This window comes from Macrobrachium rosenbergii, chromosome 18 (genome assembly GCF_040412425.1).
Source record: "Macrobrachium rosenbergii isolate ZJJX-2024 chromosome 18, ASM4041242v1, whole genome shotgun sequence".
Classification (NCBI taxonomy): Eukaryota; Metazoa; Arthropoda; class Malacostraca; order Decapoda; family Palaemonidae; genus Macrobrachium; species Macrobrachium rosenbergii.
This window is the reverse complement of record NC_089758.1, coordinates 2,820,071-2,840,727: the sequence shown is the minus strand read 5'-3', so window position 1 is coordinate 2,840,727 and position 20,657 is coordinate 2,820,071. Positions and strand designations below refer to the sequence as shown.

Here is a 20,657-nt window from a genome sequence, read left to right as displayed (position 1 = left end):
AACTTCACGAAAAGAAAACGCAATGGTACTGCACCAGATAAGTAGTGCACTTATACAATAAGAGTAAACACCAAGAGAAGAGCTATCTCACCCTAAGATAGAACAAAGAGGCTTGCTGCAATAGGTCATAAGGGGCTTTAGCCAACTTCTGAAAACCAGGGGGTGATCCCATGTAAGGGGGCTTAATCATCTAACAAGGTATCACCTTTTCAAAATAAGTCATTTCAGGTCAGAAGGGGTTCATATCTTGGGTCTCAAAGGTCTAGTAGAAATCAGACCTCTAAACTTTTATTGCTGAAATGACATCTTCTCATTCCTAAGAAAAAGATAGAAGCTGGTTGAGTAGGGGGCAATGGCATAGATAGGATTAATATTCCTTCCATTCCACTTGCATAAGAATTTCCATTTTAATTGATATAAACTTACATAATTCCTGGCATTGAAGATGCTTTTTTTCCATAAAAAGTGTTGGAAATTTGCCATGCATTCCAAAGACCAAACGTGAAGTTTTCCATAGGCCTATACTAAACTAAGAGGTAGGTTTTTTTGCTAGACAGTAATCAGAACTTAAGTGAGGTTAGGTTCCAGAACTCCTAGCACAAGGCAAATTTTCACACAAGTTTAGCATGGTCTCTAAAAATGGTAATAAATGCTTATTTATGAAGTTTAAACACTAAATATCACCTAATCATGCTCCCAAATTATTAAGCTAACTTTTAAATGAAATTAAAGTTACTGTAATTTCATTTAAAAGTTAGCTTAATACATTACTCCAAGAATTTCTCTCTCTCCCCCCTTCTGACCAATCTATTTTTAGAAGTCTCTTCAACCTCTTTTTAATACCTTCTTTATTCTACGTCTTCTCTCTGTTCCGATATGATTTTTCAAACAGTGTTTTTTATTTGGACTAATACAACTCTTAATTATTATGTCTCTATGTTCTAGAATGTATTTGCCACACTAGTGCATTTACATTTCATGGATGGTACAGGTAAAATTAGATCAATTTAAACTATTTGTTGTATAGGTAAAGATGTGCAGAGAAATAATAAGCTATAAAATGTGTGAGTGCTAACTGAGAGAGAGAGAGAGAGAGAGAGAGAGAGAGAGAGAGAGAGAGAGATTGTCCTTGCTTAAGAGTGAAATTATTTATCAATTATTACGGAGACAAAGAGGCTAACACAAAAGAGAGAGAGAGAGAGAGAGAATTGTCCTTACTTGAAATATCAAGTTAAATTATTTATGAATTATTACGGAGACAGAGAATAACATGAGAGAGAGAGAGAGAGAAATTCTTATGTTAGATATCAAAAGATGGAAATTCATGATTTATGAAGTAAAAAGGGAAAAAAGAAGAAAGAGAGAGAGATAGTATCAGAAATCCTTTGACATGCTGTGGGCAATGATTGACATATTTGACAGTTTTGCCCTCGCCCCTCTCTTCAGAGGTTTCACGAAAGACTGGGAAATGATATTTGTTTGTTTAAAATATCATGTAATTTACTGTAGAAATGTATAAATTCGGAATTAGTTTTATTATTATTATTATTATTAATATTTGAAAATTAGTACTTATTATTAAATAAATCATTTATCATACAAAACATATAAACATATACATCCAACCATAAAAATTCTCTCATTTCTTACCGAGATGAGAGAATGTTTATGGTTACGTGTATATGTTTATTTGTTTTGTTGATAAATAAATTATTTACCTAATAGTAAGTACTAATTTTCAAATATTAATAAGATTAAACAATAATGATAATAATGACAATAATAATAATAATAATAATAATAATAATAATAATAATACTGTAATTACAAAAATTTATACATTTCTATAGTAAATTATGTGATATTTTAGACAAACAAATATCATTTCCCGATCTTTCACGAAACCTTTGAAGAGAGGGGCGATGGCAAAGCTGTCAAATATGTCAGTCGTTGCCCACAGCATGTCCAAGGATTTCTAATGTTATCTCTCTCTCTCTCTCTCTTCTTTTTTTCCTTTTTCCATTGTAAATCATAACTCTCTCTCTCTCTCTCTCTCTGTAATAACTGATAAATAATTTCACTCTCTAAAGTAAGGATAACACTTATCTCTCTCATTCTCTCTCTCTCCTTTTATCAAGGATTTGCAAATGTAGCTTGTTTGTGAAAAAAATTGCATATGACAATTAGTTAGATTCCAATGAAAAGTTTGCGTGTCTGTGAATTCACGCAACTCGAATTGTGTAAGATCGAGGTATTACTGTAAACAGAAGTATCATAAAAAAAGGCATAATCATAAAAATTCATTCCTGAACCGGCAGACTACTGTAGACCATTAATGGACGAGTAGAAACTTGACTGCTCTATATAAATATACCAGTACTTTAACTCTCCTGAAAAAATACCTGACCAAAGGGTTTACAGGTAAATCTTACTGTCAAAATCATACATTTGTATCAAGTTCTTGTACTTTGCAAAATTTAAAAGTAACAATGTGCAAAATATTTTTGGATTTTGAAGATTAAAACATTTTGCTCTTATTTGTAATACCTGTATTGTGTGGAATTTAATCTTTATTCAATTTTTCTATTTGGATGTCATGTTCATGTGATTTTGAAGGAATGTAACTGAGCAATAAAAGGTTATTCCATATTACTGAAATTTCCCATTGTGGTGTTTAGTTTTCCTTTGTTTGTGATTAGCGAAAATTGCTGCATAAGACTATATCCAGTACAGTAAACCCCCTATATTTGCAGGGGATACGTACCGCACCCTCCCCGCGAACAGCTTGAATGGCCATAGAGGCAAAAAGGAAGTTGGCAACCTTCTTGGATCACCTGAGTAACCCCAGGTTCTGCTCCTTAACTCTTCCACAATCTCCAAATTTTTTGCCCTTAGTATAGAGTCCTGACGCCGATGAAAAGACACATCAATTCTCGCTCCTCCCTTTAGGGAATAGTCTAAAACCCAATCTACAGGATCTACGCTGAGGAAAAGACATCAATTTTCGCTCCTCCCTTTAAGGAATGGTCTAAAACCTAATCTACAGGATCTACATCAATGAAAGTGTTACTGCTGCCTTTGCCGAGAGATCTTCAAGGTCATGGGAAGTCCAGGGAAAAGAACTCCTGGTAATCTTGCTTGTTATCCTCCCTGGTCTGGGGACCTACACTCTGCTGCCAATTGTAGCCATAACAATTCAAAGATCATGCACATCAGCCCTATTTGGTTACTATGGTGGACTCTAGGAAGAGCTGTCTGACTACACAATCTGATGATCTAAGGTTTCTCTCCTCTCTGAGGAAGCCATGATGTCAGAGAACTTATCCTTGGCTGCATACTTGCAATCCTCAAAACAAAGGATTGAAGATCTTCAAGAAGAAATTAATTTCTTGGCCTTAGATATAAATGCACTATCTCCCCCAAAATAGGTCAAAACACACCAAAATGATGCCGAGTAGTGTGAAAACAGTATAAAAAATGATAGTGAATATCAAAGCAATGCTTAGTAAACTCTGACAAGTCTGGGGAACCATATGAAACGTAAAGGATCTTACCACAAATGCTCACTACTTACCTGCTAGAGCACTGGCATTCTTACTTACGAAAGTTTTTTGTACTGGAAACATTTTGTGACACATGATACTTAAACAGATTTCAGACAATGAAAGATACACATTCCTAGTTTACATATACTGTACAATATGAAAAATCTCTCAGGAATACAGTAAACTGAAAGAAATGAGGCCTCCAGTAGCTATGTATTATTTTTGCTGTGATGGAATACTGTACCTACATATTAAACCAAAAAAAAAAAAAAATGTAAAACATCGCCAGAAGCTAGAAACTTACCACACTGAGCTTTCTCTACATTATAATTGGCATCTTGGAGAAGTTTAGCAATAACAGATTCGATATCTTCACCCACATAGCCAGCCTGAGTTAGTGTAGTACAATCACAAATTGCAAAGGGAACATCTAAACACTGAGCAATGGTTTGAGCTAGGAGGGTTTTACCTGAAAAAGATTACACAGATTACTTCCACAAAATTTTGATGTGAAGAGATGGAATTTCAGAAAACTTGGAGAACTAATGAACATTCAAAATACTTGAGCAGAATCATAAATTACCAAAATTTCATGTCAAGGCATCACTATAAGCCCCAAGTTGTTCTCAACAAGCCATTACTATGGCAGAGAAACATAAGGAAGTACTATATAAAAAATATAAATACTTAAATTAGTATCTATTTTTTAAATACTTACCTCTCCACTATATAGCTTTTACTTCTGTGCCAGCAGGAGTTCGACAGATAGCAAAAGAAAAATGAGAACACCCAGCTTTCAATGGATATCCCAGTTTTCATCAATCTATTTCTCCCATCCCCCACCAGGGGACCAATACGTACAACCACTCGTAGCTGGTCAGTTTACTTCTGTCTACTCTGAATGTGGGAAGGTAGGGAGGGCAAATTATATAATGGAGAGGTATTAAAAACTAAATATCAAACTATTTATATCTTTTATATGACCCTTACCTCTCCATTATATAGCTGATTCCCACATTTGAAAAGGTGGATAAAGTGAAAAACAGCTAATCCTTTAGAATTTACTTAGCAATAAAAAATTATGCACAAAAGTGCTTGTTTACCTAGTGAACTCAATCCATAGGCTATTACTGCTGCCCTGGGTAGAATGCCACTCAGGCATGAGAGCCTTACCATGAAGATACCCGAGATCTCTTTTGGAGGGTGCCCCCTTCAGCAGAAGGAGGAGGGTGGGTTACTGCGCCAAAACACTGCACAGCCAACGATCGATAACTAACAGATACCTACAGTACATACAAGAAGGTACACTACCTATACTCAACACAAGAGTGCCTCCAAGCTTCCCAAAGCCACAACTGGGTCTAAAAGGCAGTAGGCAGAAAAAGGCCAGCAACTGATACAGGACTTAATATCCCCTGAACATGTCAGAGGAGCTAACGCTCTGCAATAATCGTGTGGAATCTCCGCAACATGAAGATAGATCATAGCAGATACAGAATTACCATGCCAATGAGTGACTTCAATAATTTGTCCAAAGATAAGTTCTTTCCAAATTTAAAAGCTGTAGCCACTACTCCCATGTCAAATGGTTTACCACCATTACAAGGATACAAATTAGCACGAGATTCCTTAACCAAAGGCCTAAAGAAAAGGACATTACACTCCTACTCATTGGATGCTCTTACAAATACCAGAAAAGACAAAGCATCACTCCTACCAAGCTGATCTGATAGTAAAAACTAAGCAAGGGAAATGTGCAGCGACTCATCTTATTCTCTTCCAAACGATCCTATCGGAGAATGAATTCTGGCATCAGAACAGGAGCTCCTAACAACAGATATGGTGCTGCTAATGCTGGAACTGGTGCCACTGATGCCAGATCGAATAGAGAAAGGAAACAACAGGCACAGAAACGCACCGCTCTCCAACATGTCCTGGTTCCCGGTTGCCCCAGGCCCAGAGGAAGCAAGACAGGATGTGCCAAAGGCCTGGCAAGTCAAAAGCAGGGCACTGACCCTTCCTCCGACATGGAGAAATATCCAAACTTAAACAAGACCCACTGGAGGATAGCGCACAAAAAAATTCTGCGGAACACTCACCACGTAAACATAAAATATGATTCAGTCCTATCAAATCTAATGCCCTGAATTGATGGGTAGCTCAGTTAGAGAAACTGACTGAAGCGAAGCAGCAGAGGACCTACAGTATTCAGTTACTAAAAGGGGAAGCAGACAAACATGCATCCATTTAAGACAAGTCTTAGGAGACCTATCCTCTTGTCTTTAGTTTTTTCTATAAACTAATAAGCTCTCTCTGCTCACAATTAATTTCTGCATGACTTCATTAAACTAAGATTCACATTGGTTATTCAAATTATAATCCTTCCCTCACCAGTATACACATCACGAGGGTCAATAAAACTGGAATAAAGCAACTGTTATCTTACAGGTTCTTACCAATACATTCAAAATAAAATAAAAAACATCCAAAAACAAACAATTTCGTCAACAGAAATCTGAGTACTGTACATGTAACAATGTCTACCACCTATCAAAACCGCCAACAGAAGTAGACAGACCAGCTATGAGTGTATGTACCTATTGGTCCCCTGGTAGTTGAAATAGATGGATGGAAAACTGATATTCACTGAAAATAGTGCTCTTGTTTTTCTCTTGCAATCTGTCGAACTCCCACTGGCATGGAAGTAAAAAGCTATAAAATGGAGAGACAAGGTCCATTTAAAAAATGGATTTTACCAAAAATGCAATAGCTGTACATTTAGTTCATGATAAGCATAATAGCTATTTGTTTTATCATGAACTAATTGCTTTCAACAAAGGATAGCATACATTCATTTCACATCCCATTAATTTCCCTCTAGATTTATATGAATTCTCACTGAAGCAATGAGGCTGTTAGTGATTTTAATTAATTTCTGAAGACAGAAGGTTGATGGCCACATCAAATAGTTTTGGCCACATCAAATAGTTTCCCTCTGTCAAGAATGGTAGTTTGCTAAAAATTAGCACTGGGATTATTGGTTGCTTGGAGAAAAGGGGACCAGTGCTTTTATGCTTCAAATCAGGTGTTCATCTTGCATTTACTGCATTTCATGTATACATTTGATAAGCTCTGGTCAATTCAGTGGCAGTAAATAAAGAATGGTATGCTAGTTATTTCTAGTTATTTCTTAAAGAACCCATGCACTGGGGATGACAAAGACAACCAGTGCAGTAATTCATATTAAAAAACTGATAAAAAGCTGGTAGACCACTAATGGATAAACAAAGATTATTTCTAAACATGCTGCTAAAAAGGTCACAAAAAAATGTTATTTTCATAATAAAATAAATTTTTGAACATACTTACCTGGTAGTTATATATATAGCTTAAGTCCCTGACGTGACGGCAGAATTTCAAAAACTCACGGCAATCGCCGATCGGGTAGTCAGGTGGTCCACCTGTGCGCCCTCTACCCAGGTAACTGGAACCATTCTACATATTCCTCAGATCTTCCATGCCCCTAGTCTCTAGAGGGGAGGAGGGAGGGAATTTAATTATATGTAACTACCAGGTAAGTATGTTCAAAAATTTATTTTATTATGAAAATAACATTTTAAATATCTAACTGACCTGGTAGTTATATATATAGCTGATTGACACCTTTGGTGGAGGGTCAGAGACAGCCAACATCGTTGGAATTGAAATACTAAAATTTAATAAAACCAACTAAAGGTTCCTACCTGTTAAGGAAGCTGACTTCATTGTTTTCCTGCCTCATTATGTCTGCATTCCTTAAGAGATCCAGCGATCCACCCAGGGGGCTGAAAAATCTCTAGGGGCTGTCAACCGGTGTATAACCTCTATGTGACTAGACCTCCTTTTAATACCCTTATTCCGGGCGCTACCAAGGAACAAACGACCACCTGACTAAGAGAACTGAAGTAAATGATATTATTTAAAAAAACTGTCTGCTAATGATTGCGGAAGACTGCGTCCAGCCTTCGCAAACAACCAAAAACAACATCTTAGTTCCAAGGAAGAAAAAGGGTATTGGGTTATGGGATTGTAGGGGTAGTTCTTTTTCTCACTACTGAATTTGCAGCTACAAAAGGACCCAGCGTGTAACAGTCTGTACCTGTTTAAGGTAATGTGAGGCAAAAACAGACTTGCTCCTCCAGAAGGTCGTATCCAAGATACTCTGGAGGGACCTATTTTGTTTAAAAGCCACAGAGGTTGCTACCGCTCTGACCTCGTGTGCTTTAACTTTTAGAATTTTGTGGTCCGCTTCCCTACATTCCGAATGAGCTTCTTTTATTAATTGTCTGATAAAAAAGGACAGAGCATTCTTAGACATTTGTAAAGAGGGTTTTTTGACAGAGTACCAAAGCCCTTCTGAATCCCCCCGTAAGGTCTTTTGTCCTTTCTAGATAATATTTTAGAGCTCTTACTGGACACAGAGTTCTTTCTATTTCCTCACCTGTGACATCTGTCAGGTTAGGAATCTCGAATGCTTTGGGCCAAGGTTGAGATGGACGTTCATTTTTTGCAAGAAAATCTAGTTGCAGTGAGCAAACTGCTTTGCCTTGTCTAAAACCTATAGCTTTGTTAAAGCATGAATCTCACTGACTCGTTTTGCAGTAGCTAAACTGACTAGAAAAGGGTTTTCATAGTGAGATCTTTTAAATGATGCCTTTTGTAAAGGTTCGAATCTATCACTCGTGAGGAACCTCAGGACCACGTCTAGGTTCCAAGCCGGTGATTCTTGTACCCTCTCCTTAGATGTATCGAAGGATCTGAGAAGGTCTTGGAGGTCCTTATTGTTAGAAAGGTCTAAGTTTCTGTGTCTAAAGACCGATGCTAACATACTTCTATACCCTTTAATGGTTGAAGTTGAAAATCTAAGGTTATTCTAAGATGAAGAAGGAAGTCTGCTATCTGAGTCACAGAGGTACTGGTAAGAGGATACAGAGTTGTTTCTACACCATCCTCTAAAATTTCCCACTTGGATTGGTATACCTTAATGGTGGAAGACCTCCTTGCTCTTGCAATCGCGCTAGCTGCCTCCTTCAAAAAACCTCTAGCTCTTGCGAGTTTTCGATAGTCTGAAGGCAGTCATGTGTAGCGCTTGGAGGTTTTGGTGATACCTTTCCAAGTGGGGTTGTTTGAGTAGATCTACTCTTAGAGGAAGTTCTCTTGGAGTGTCTACTATCCATTCCAGTACCTCTGTGAACCAATCTCTTGTTGGCCAGTAAGGGGCGACTAGAGTCATTCTGGTGCCCTCGTGCGACAAAAACTTCTGTAATACTTTGTGGATTATTTTGAAGGTGGGAAATGCATAAACGTCCAAGTTTGACCAGTCCATGAGGAACGCGTCTATGCAAGCAGCCTCTGGATCTGGGCAGAGACAATAAGTTTCTATTCTCTTCGTCCGTGCTGTGGCGAAAAGGTCTATGCAAGGAAATCAGCCACATGCTCTTGCAGACGTCCTGATGTAGCATCCATTCTGTGGACAGGACTTGATTCTTCCTGCTCAGCATGTCTGCTCTTACATTTCTCTGCCCTTGAATAAAGCAGGTTAGTAGTATCACATTCTTCTCCTTTTCCCAGAGAAGAAGCTTTCTTGTTGTCTCGTACAGAGATTTGGAGTGAGTGCCCCCTTGTTTGCTGATGTAGGCCAGCGCTGTTGTGTTGTCGGAGTTGACCTGCACCACTTTGTTTTTACTACCTGTTCGTATTCTTTGAGAGCTAGAAGGATCGCTGTTAGTTCCTTCTGATTGATATGCCAAGACTCTTGCTGTTTGGTCCAGAGCCCGAGACTTTTGATTCCCAGAGTTGCTCCCCATCCTGAGTCCGATCGTCAGAAACAACACTAGGTCTGGGTTCCTCTGTTTTAGGAAAGGCCCTCTGGAGCTTGATGGGGTCATTCCACCATTTTAGATATTGCCTCACAGGATTCGAGATGGGGATACACTTCGTCTCAATTCTTTACCCTTGTCCCAGTTCCGATTGAGATGGAACTGTAACGGTGAAATTCAGTCTCCCAAAGGAGACAAACTGCTATAGAGAGAAAGGGTCCCCAGCAGACTCATCCATTCCCTCACCGAGCATGTTAGTTTCCTTAGAAAGCTCTGAATCTTTTCTAAGGCTTGTTCCGTTCTTGACAATAAACGGAAAAGCCTGAAAAATCTGACTCTGAATCCTCATCCCAAGGTATAGAATCTCTTGGGATGGACTCAGTTGGGATTTTTCCTTGTTTATAAGTAGGCCCAGTTCTTCTGATAACTGGATTGTCGTCTGAAGATCCTTCAGGCAGCGTGTGTGGGAAGGGGCTCTGAGAAGCTAGTCGTCTAGGTATAAGGAGATTCTGATGCCTCTCGTGTGCAACATTCCTGCTACATTGTTCATCAATCTCGTGAAAACTTGAGGATGCGGTGCTTAGCGAAACAAAGAGCTCGAAACTGGAACACTTCTTCCTCGTGAGCGATCTCAGATATTTCTTGGAGCTTGGGTGGATAGGGATATGGAAATAAGCATCCTGCAGATCAATGATACCATCCAGTCGTTCTGTCTGACTGCTGCTAGGACAGATTTCGTAGTTTCCATTGTAAATTTTGTCTTTTGAATAAAAAGTTGAAACACTCACGTCCAACACTGGTCTCCATCCCCGAGTTCTTGGGAACCAGGAATAGCGATTGTAAAATCCTGGGAATCCACGTCTTGAACTCTTTCTATGGCTTTCTTTTGCAACAGAAGAGATATTTGCTGTTGCAGAGCCTTCTGCCTTGAGTTTTCTTCTTGTATTTGGCGAAAGGTCTATCGGTCTTGATGCCGAGGGTTTTTCTGAGAAGGGATCTTGTACCCCTCTTTGATCAACTGGATGGATCACTGGATCCGATCCTCTCCTCTCCCACACTTGCCAGAAGTTGTTCAGTCTGGCTCCTACCGCTGTCTGAAGGGAAGACTCCCATCAGACTCTGTGTCTTCCTTGTCTGTAGCCTCTTTTAGTTGATCTTCTCCCAGCAGATCTTGAGTTTCTTCTACTGAAGGGATTTGAAGCAGCTCATTGGCAGTACTTTTTAGCTGTTTTTTAATCAAGTCCTGCGTGGCCTTTTGTGATAAGGCCGCTGTGACTTCTTTTACCAGCTCTTGAGGAACAGGTGAGCAGAAAGAGGAGCATAAAGGTTCTGATCTTTGAGTAGTAGTTACTCCAGTGGAAAGAAAAGAGCAAAGATGTGCCCTTTTTCTTTAAGATCCTGCAGAGAAAAGCGCCATCCAGCTGTTGTCTGACCATCTCTGAGAACCTTATCCATGCAAGCCATTATGTGTACCAGGTCCTCCGTGTCTGCATTCTTGCTGACGTCCATCTTCTTACCCAAGGCTCCCAGGGTCCAGTCAAGAAAATTAAAAACCTCAAAGGCCCTAAAGATTCCTTTGAGAAGATGGTCCATTTCAGAAGCGGACCAAAACACCTTTGACTTCATCATAGCTGTGCGGCGGGAACGTCTACTAGGCTCAAGAAATCCCCTGGGAAGAAGAGGAACTCCTAGGCCAAGAGATTCTCAGTTTCATACCACACACTAGATCTAGAAGCTAGCTTGGCTGGGGGAAAGGAGAACACTGTCGGCCTAGATCTTTCTTAGTATTCATCCACTCTTCCATCAATTTTAAAGCCCGTTTGGATGGCGAGACATAACCATTTTCATAAAGAAGTTCGTTGTGACGTCTTTCTTAAAAAGTAAATTCGATGGAGGAGAGCGAGGAAAGGCTGGAATGAAGTTATCAGGAAAAGTTCCATGAAAACTTTCATTAATCTCTTTAAGTCCGAAGAGGATGTTGGTCTTTTTGCTCTTCCTCGTCCGATATGTCATCCACGGATTGTCTGAGTGGGTGAGGCAGATCGTCTTCCACGTCATCCGACTGCTGTCCTGTTATCGGGTGAGTAAAGTCCTCCTTTGTATATTGGAGTTCAGTTTCATGTATGTCATCTTGACGTTTGGCGTCCTGGCGTCCTGTTAGAGCATATTGACATACAGTTTCTTGATGCCTGGTGTCTTGTAGGTTATCTTCTAAAAAGATTAACTTCCCATGGTACAGTCTCATGACACTTGGCGTCCTGGCGTCCAAATTCTTGGCGCCTGGCGTCCTGGCGTAATCTCTTGGCGCCCTGGCGTCTTGAGTCCACCTTCTAAAAGACTAGCCTCTTGGTATTCAGTCTCATAACGTTTGGCGTCCTGGCGTCCAACCTCTTGGCGACCAACGTCCTGTTTTCCAATCTGCAGGCGCCTGGAGTCTTGGAGTCTCTCCTCTAAGAAATCAACTTCTTGGCGCCCAGTTTCATGGCGCTTGGCGTCCTGGCGTAAACTCCTGGCGCCTGGCGTCCTGGTGCCTGTCTTCTTGAAGATCAACGTCTTTGCGTCCAGCCAAATGACACTTGGCGCCTTGTTGTTCAACTTGTTTGCGTCCTGGCGTCCAGCCTTCTGGCGTTCAATGTCCCGCCAAACCTTGAGGTCACTTGAGAACTGGCGCCTGTGCGACATCTGTCAAAAGCTTCCTCAGGTTGGCGTTCAGCGATAAGTAACTTTTGAGCAGGACCAATCTTCTTTCTGATTAAAGCTGTACTGCCGATCCTTTAAGTCACTTGAGAACTGGCCGCCCGTGCGACATCTGTCCCAAGTATCTTCCGGATGGCATACAGCAATCGGAGGAAGAACCGTATCCTTCTTTCCTGCAGGCTGTAAGACTTGAACTAAGGACGAGAGTTTCTGCTGCATGTCTTTAATCAGTTGTAATTGTGGAGCTTCCTGCTGCTGAGGACAGACCGGGGAAGACACAACTTCATCTATCAACTTTCTCTCAACGTCCCGTAAGGATTGTGGAGAGTGTTCTGGGGACGAATACCAATCCGAGGGAAGGGGAGGGGCATGTACAGAGGGTAGTAATGTGTCCACCTTCTTGCTGTCAGGCGTCCTGATCGAACCTGCCAGTTTACGTCTATTCTTGGCGGGTGAGCTGCCTTCGGAGTTGGAAGGAAAACGCTCCGGACTGCTCCAGTGGCTACACCCTGGAGCTTGACTTCTCTCTGGCGCCCTTCAACAGCGGAAGTTTCTCTTGAGAGGTCTCGATTCTGACTTAAGACGCCAGCCCGTCTGGGGACTGCGTCGTCGAAGACAAAAACACGAATTAACCTCGCCTTTTCTATGGCGGGGTGGCGTCCTGGGAAACGTCAACAGGTGCGCTCAAGGGGACGACCGCTCGGTAACTAAAGCCTCTCGCCTCCCTTCGTCTTTCGACATTCCTTCTCACAGGGTTGGTGAGCTTGGAAGAGGTCCAGGACTAGGGCGCAACAGGACCGAGCACCTCCACTGCTCCACTGCACTTGCACTAATCTTTTCACTTTTAGATCTCTCATATCGGACCATAATTTTCCCTGTCTTCTGCAAAGGGGTTCATATCCTGAAAGAGTTGGTTCTTTATTACCTGTATCAGAAGGGGGTTAGAAATTACCGCTACTGGGAAGGGTCAATTGGATTGTTAGAATTGGGCAGGATATATCTAACCCTTGACTGTCCCTTGAAGAGTGAAATATACAACTCTTGGCTCTTCTGAGCCGGTCTCTTTCAAGTTTTCTCACATACCGGTTGCAATCTAACCATTCTCTTTCAGACAGACCCAAACATTCCTCACATCTATCATCCAATTCACAACTCTTACCTCTACATTTTACACATATTTGATGGGGATCCAAAGAGGCTTTAGGAAGTCTAGTCTTACATCCCCTCACACACATTCTTACACTCGATGAAGAGTCAGACATGTTGAAAAATCAAAGAGAGATCCAAAACACAAGCAGAGGTTCAAACCAATCAGTATCTAAAAGGTCTAAGAATAATCCAAAAGCAAATCCAAAGGCAAGCGAAAGCCAAAGCCAAAGTGTACTTCACCAAATAACTGAAAAAACACAGGCTGCGAATGAAATTCCAACGATGTCACCGTTACGGTGGCAGGGAAGATCTGAGGAATGTGTAGAATGGTTCCAGTTACCTGGGTAGAGGGCGTACAGGTGGACCACCTGACTACCCGATCGGCGATTGCCGCGAGTTTTTGAAATTCTGCCGTCACGTCAGGGTCTTAAGCTAAATATATAACTGCCAGGTCAGTTAGATGTTTGAAATAGATAAATAAGCTGAAAGTTGAATTATTTCTAGATACCAAGATTTCCAGTTGTTTTTTTAAAGAAAAAGATATCAGCATCAATGTCACCATCACCTCCTAGTGTACTGGGCAAGGAGATACCCTGAAGGCATGTTTGCCACTGGTTAAAATACAGCATAGGAAAGTGACCCAGAATGTACTTCACTGACAGAAATGTATCACAATAAACTAACTTAGGTACACTACTTCCTTCTGCAATCAATTTGTGGGTTAGAAATCTACCATCATCCAGAGTCTTGTTAATATTATCTGTCCACTTATCTTATTACAAAGATAACCAAAGAGGCACACTATCTCCTGAATAGCTGTATTTCTAAGGCTCCAAAGAAGGGAAAACTATCTTTTCTGTCATGCTCTTAAAGCAGATAACTGTACTGGTCACTTCACTGCTTCAAATTATAATGAGGGACTTTACTGATACTGATAACTAGAAAATGCAAAGTTCCTGCCTCAATGTTTGCTTTTTCATTTCCCTGGATTCTAACATGTGCATGAACTCGACAAAAATGAAGGGAATAATGACTGACATGAGATATGAGCCATTCTTTAACTTTTTTTAATCAAAGGGTGAAAGGCATGGGTAAAAAGTCCAAAGTACATCTAAAATCTAAAAAAATTACAAATTCCTTATTGTCTAACTTGTATGCAACTCCTAAAGCTTGGGCTAAAGCTAGCAATCCTAAAGTAAATAAAGATGCAGTGTTTAGCAGTTTGGGTGAGTAAAGTACAAAATTAATCACTGTACAGTGAAACTGAAATTACCAGAGCCAGTTGGTCCTAACAACAGAATATTACTTTTCTCCAATCTCAAGTTATGGGTTGTTGCATCTAAAATATCGGATCCGTGAGAATTTGTTGCCACCGGTCTTTTAGGACCAGGTTGTTGGTCCATTTGTTGCTGTTGTTGCTGTTGCTGCTGTTGTTGCTCTGGATTCTGGAACCCCGTGACGCCAAGTGCATGTCCTTGACTGATCCCCGCTATGTGTAAGAGATCTGATGAAATTTGAGGAAAATATATTTAGGAGAAGGATAATTTACAACAATGATAATATACATGTATAAAAAAGTCACTTCCTATCAAAGGCTTTTATTTCTTAATACTGCACTTCAGAAGTAACTTCACTAAGCCTATTTGATGGAAAGAAATAAGAGAACACCAAACCTGTAATTAAAAAAATTATAAAGCTATATTCCTTTTTACCCCTCATTTTTCTTTACACAGGCAGCTAACACTGACCTATCAATTTCAATTAAACTGATAAAATGCTTGTTGAGACAGCAGGCTGGCAACAGATTTCACACTAAAACAACTCTTGAAAACCTATAGCAAGATGGAGTTAAGAAAAAACTGAATATCGCAGTAGCAGTTACAAAAAAGTAATTATCAAAGAAGTTAACTCAAAACGAAATCTCGAATTGCATTCAGTTAAAAACATTATGACTACAAAATCTTAAATAACTTTGCCATGGAACTGTTATTGTTAATTCAATGAAAAATTCACAACTAAAACTGGGAATAGGTTACCAACAGTATCCACTTCATGAAAGGACAATATCTGAATATGCATGCTGACAGTATGATTTCTCAAAAAGAAATATTCACAGCTAAAAAAGACATAAGGTAATTGAGTGGATACCTACCTAATGTCCCAAAATCTAGCAGCAGAGTACAGAAACTTTAGATTAGTTCATATTTACTCAACAAATTTATGAATCAGTTAAAATCTCTATACAATCTAGGGAGAAAAACTAACTTCACTATCTGCATAATAAAATGGCACCAAATAACCCTGCAAAATTAAAGAGTAGCATAAATTTTTCTGAGCAATGCTTTAGAATTCTAAGAATACCAAATGGAAATCTAAACTATGGGAAAGGGCATTTTTAGTACACATGCGCCTCAACTTGGAGTAAAACTTGGAAATTCACAAAAACCACACTCAATTCTTAATGTTCTACTAAATTTGCTACAAACGAGAACTGGGTCATAATGGGTAGGCATTAAATAACTATACATGTATGTTTGATGGATGTACCCATTCCTACCCGTAATAACGCCACTTTTACCTGTCTTTATGTATATCACTAATGCTAACAATTATGTCAATGGTAAAGACCCAAAAACAGAAGGTCTCTCATAACACTTCTTAGTCACTAAAGGCAATAACAACTCTCAACTGAAAAGCCACTTGAAAAACTGCAAACAAAATTCATTACATACCAGGCAAAACAAAAGTTACAAAGAGTATTAGAAACTATTAGAGACTTATGGTCAAACATGTGAAGGGTAGGACTAAAAATAACAAGTCTTGACTCATACACATTGCCATATAAAGTGACCATGAAAAAATAACTTCTAGGAAAGTTTTTAACACGCCATAACAAAGTTCCATTATCACACAACACTAGTAGAAGACCTTTGGCCAAGTAGAAACCGACAAAGCTTGTTATGAGATGTGTTGGAAAGATAGCGTTTTGGAGGATTAAAACAGGAGGGTAGGCGGTAATGGAATTCTGCTAGATCCAAGGATCAAAGTTACTGGACACAGTATTTATAGGAAGCCTAAAGTTACTGGACACAATATTTATAAGAAGCCTAAGAGGAAGTTGACAATATACATAATACTCAAAACTGATTCACAAGTTTATTATAATGAAAAGCACTTGTGTCATCCAAGAAAGATATTGCAGTCTTATACCAGGGAATCCTGTACAAGGCTGTCACTTACAGAGGGTCTGCCTTCCACTGAACAATTTGCAGTGACACTTTGGATCCCACCTGAACTACTGTCCAATCTAACGTCAGCTGGCTCCAATTTTCAGTTATCAATTAAAAGCCTCTCTTTTTGGTGAGCCCTAAGAGTCTCATGATGTGACCCATGGGTCTAGTTCAAGACCTTTATAATAAATGCACCTTGTATAGCACACTGTACATTGCTAAAGATTTTGCAGTACCCCTTCAGTCCCCAGTTACATAACTCTCTGCTTTCTTACTTTTTATTCATTCCATTTAGTTTTTCCTACCAGGCTTTCCAATTTTGCTCTTTCACCTCTTATTTACAAACAAATCCTTCAGCTGTATACGGGCCTAGAAATGATTAGGTGGTCTCAAATTTACAACAACAGAAACCTCAATTCTCTTTAAGCTAACAAAGATAATAGATTATTATTCTGAGCATTAGTACCTCTATGCACTTCCAAAACTAAAACTCAACTTCAAGCTGCACAAGCCTGTATAACCTATTTGAATCAACACTAACTGCCCTAATGTTAACAAGTCATCATATTTAGCTGTAAACAACTATATTCTGATTTTAGTTTGTAACAGTTAGCATCCATATTTTTTGAATTTCATTTCCAACCATCCAGTCTTTTAATTAACAATGCTGACACTTCTTTTAGTACAGAAGCAAAATGGTCAAAGGCTAAAATAATCTTTTAACTGACATGTAACAGTCACCCTCACAACCCCTTAATTTCATTATGCACAGTGCCTTTCTCATGTTACATTGATGCAAATTCAGCTAGGCCTTTCTATCTCCACATTTCCTAGAAGGCATTATAAGTGATCAGTGAGTGGAGGATGTCAAGCATAGGTGATTAGGAGGAGAAGCGTCAATTCTAAGTCTTGAATATCCCACTTTCAATAACAGAGTACCTAATGCTGTCAAACATACTAGACATCAAAGGTTCAAATCCCACTTTTATACTGACTTTTCAAAGGCAACAACTGATTTAACAGTTTTTACAGTTTTCAGCACAACTGAGTAAAGCAAAGAAATACTAACTGAAAAACAAAAAGCACCTAACAAAATTTCTTGGTATTAACTACTGATCAGAATGTAGTTATCCAACACAAAGTATGATCACAAATGTATTAGGTATTATTAACACCCAGTCAGAGCAAACATTAAAAAAATGACTGAATTATGCATTAAATTACACTACAAAGATAAGGCAAAATTTAATAAATACATATAACTGAAATACTTGTAAGAACCTGGAACCCTGTAAGACTAGTCTCTATGAGTAATTACTTACACTCATTAAATAATGGGAAAGAAAGGAGAGATATCAAATGATGACAGAATTAAAAAGAATAAATAAAAAATGAATGAAAATTAATGCAGTATCCACATTATCTGAGCAAAACTGGGAATGATTTAACACCAGTTTTTAAAGTGGTGTGGCATGCAATACAAAGTGGGCACTTATTAACAAAAGGACCAGTGGCATACATGTGTGAACCATCAGCCTGACGTGGCACACAGACTGCAAACTGGAGTCTTTGATTTACAGGTTTGATATGAAAAAATGGTTAATGAAAGTTTTTCTTCAAGAAAAAAAATTCTGGTACAGGTACTTTCAAACTATTGGAAAAAACAAAACTTATAAGTAACCAATTCAGATTTCAATCTCCTGGCAGAAATGAAGAAAACTCACTCATCATCTATCACTAAGGCAGAAAATATATAAAAAAACATTAAGGATCTTCAAACTTGCTGGCAACACACTCCAAGACACAATAAACGACTGGTATTGCAACTGGAAACTCAAGGGATCAGATTATGCATATGCTGTACTGTCTGCTAACTGTTGTTTTTACTTGAACATGGACTGCAGTGTAAAGATCAGGGATGATTTTACTGCAGAAGAAAGGACTAATTATAAAGTAGTGGGTTTGGGGTGACACCAGTGGTGGGATTCAAATATTTTGTCGTCTGGTTCTATCACAAAAAGCAAGTCAAATTTGCTCCACTTAGGTTCAAACGTTGATCTTGGATTCTAGCAAATAAAATTATCAATTATAATTATTTCCCGTATAAAATGTTTAAATAATGGTTAAGAATCATTATAATGATACTGAGTAGTGTCTATGTTACTAGACTATACAGTATAGGTAATGAACTTAACATATCTATGTACCAGTATTGTATATATGTTTGAATGTTGTGCTTTTTTACACAGATCAAATTCAGTGTATTACTTGTATGCTGAGACTATAAAATCTAGATTTGAAAAAGAAGAGAAAAGCTTAGATTAAGACTTAGGTTTGCCAACTATGTCTGAATTAGAAATCTTTAAAAAGATTTTGTGGTAAAATCTCATGGCCCGGCCCATGCAGGCTTCTAGCCGGGCCCTAGATAATCTTACTTGGATTACTGAACCTGCTGAACTGCACCATTGGTTATATTATAGTGTAGTCTAATAATATAAATTATATATACGAATGTACAGGGAAAGCAAGCATGGTACACATGGTAACAAACCTGCTCGACCGCTTGTTGAAATACACAATATGCACTAAGTCACTGAGAACACATTACTGGATGGGATGCGATAGGCTACTGACCATGAGTGAGCAACAGGTGGTAATCATTCACCAAATTAGCGAAAAAGTCATTAGATATAGAGTATTTATTGAAAAAGAAACAAAATGGCCAGATGTTCAATCTAAAAGCTATTGTGATTTTCTTGAGGAATTGCGTCTATTTCACAAAATGTTTAATTAAGTCATTTTCTGGAAAAGGTGAATATTTCAGTAACTCGTTAACTGAATACGTATATTTTAGTTACGTTATTGCTCTATTTCTTCCTAATAAACAATATCATATGAAAGAAAACATTATGAGCAAGAAAATACTGCTACATTTCTTGTGATAAATTTAAAATTAAAAGTGAATATAATAATAATAAAAAAAGACAGTTACGAATAAGCATAATATTATGAGTGTCATAATTTCTTATACATTCTCTATCATCAAGACCAGTATGACCTGAAACATGAAAGTATAAACATGAAGAATATATAAATATGTTGGTAAAATTTAATTACAAGACATATATGCATTATAATACATATTTATGTAATTGTTGTGTTTCCCCTATACCTCATCATCATCCTATTTCCTTCTCAGGCAGGAAACCAGTCTGATGTCACGATTACCAGTGGTAATGATTAGTGAAATTTATGTTACGAGCTAAAAGTTGCATGCTCTATTCTACTTATAATTGCCTATTTGGGTCATCAACTGGTTGTTACACTTAGCCGGTTCACCAAACTCATAAAATTCTATGAGACAGTTCGCACGAACTGGTGGGAATGGGCTGAATTCCACTACTGGGTGAAACCCATTATTTGCAAAGTAGTTTAAATAGTTCAAGATGTGTTATTGCACTATATTATTTGATTAAACTCTAGCAATAAATCTATTCTTGTTATCCCAAATGCAAACTAGCAAGCAAGGGTTTTCATAACAAACCTGATATTACCTGGTAAGGAGTCCACATATCCATGCCTAACAGTACCCAAATACTGATTTTTGTTTTTTTAACTAGTATCAATTAATGAAACACATGAACAAATGAAACTGACAGGAGTCCAAGCATCAAGGGATGTTTTCCAGGCAGCAGGACATTATCTACGCCTACTACAAGCTGATGACACTCCTATAACCAAAGAATAAAGGACACTGACCCCTACCCCTGTTAGTTAGTCCTTGAGGAATAGATGCAGTGTCCACTTGCAAAGGTTCTGGTTTAATCTGCGGAATATTGTGATATATGCGTTTATAGTGGTTGTAAACTGCTACGCTAAGGACTTTCTTTGCTCGTTCTTGTCCAACAACATGCATGTCTAGATATTCATAGATCTGCAAATAAAATAAAAATACTGTTACCAACAGATTAATTGTAGTAGCAAGATTTATATCAGCAATAAAAAGTAAAAATTTCATTAATACAAATTACTGGTATGAAAATGCCATTTTTTGTCAATCTCAGCAGTTGTTACATTATTACTTTTATTAATTAGAGTACACAGATCACAGCCAATTCATTTAGTTCTACAAAGGATTTTTCTTTATGTAAATTTTTAGTTCATTTGTTAAATTAAAG

General features: G+C 38.5%; 1 protein-coding gene across 4 annotated transcripts in view; it reads right to left on the bottom strand.

Annotated features, from left to right (window-relative positions):
* Nucleotides 1-20,657, bottom strand: part of ClpX (Caseinolytic protease chaperone subunit) — an 80,575-nt gene that overhangs the window by 32,814 nt on the left and 27,104 nt on the right. For 2 of the 4 annotated variants that reach the window (XM_067120084.1, XM_067120085.1), the window contains exons 5-7: nt 20,239-20,413; nt 14,523-14,753; nt 3,850-4,014 (exon numbers count right to left, since the gene is read on the bottom strand). In XM_067120084.1, the coding sequence (XP_066976185.1) occupies nt 3,850-4,014; nt 14,523-14,753; nt 20,239-20,413 (571 nt within the window). The remainder of the gene's footprint in view (nt 1-3,849; nt 4,015-14,522; nt 14,754-20,238; nt 20,414-20,657) is intronic. The other 2 variants (XM_067120086.1, XM_067120087.1) reach the window with 1 other exon arrangement.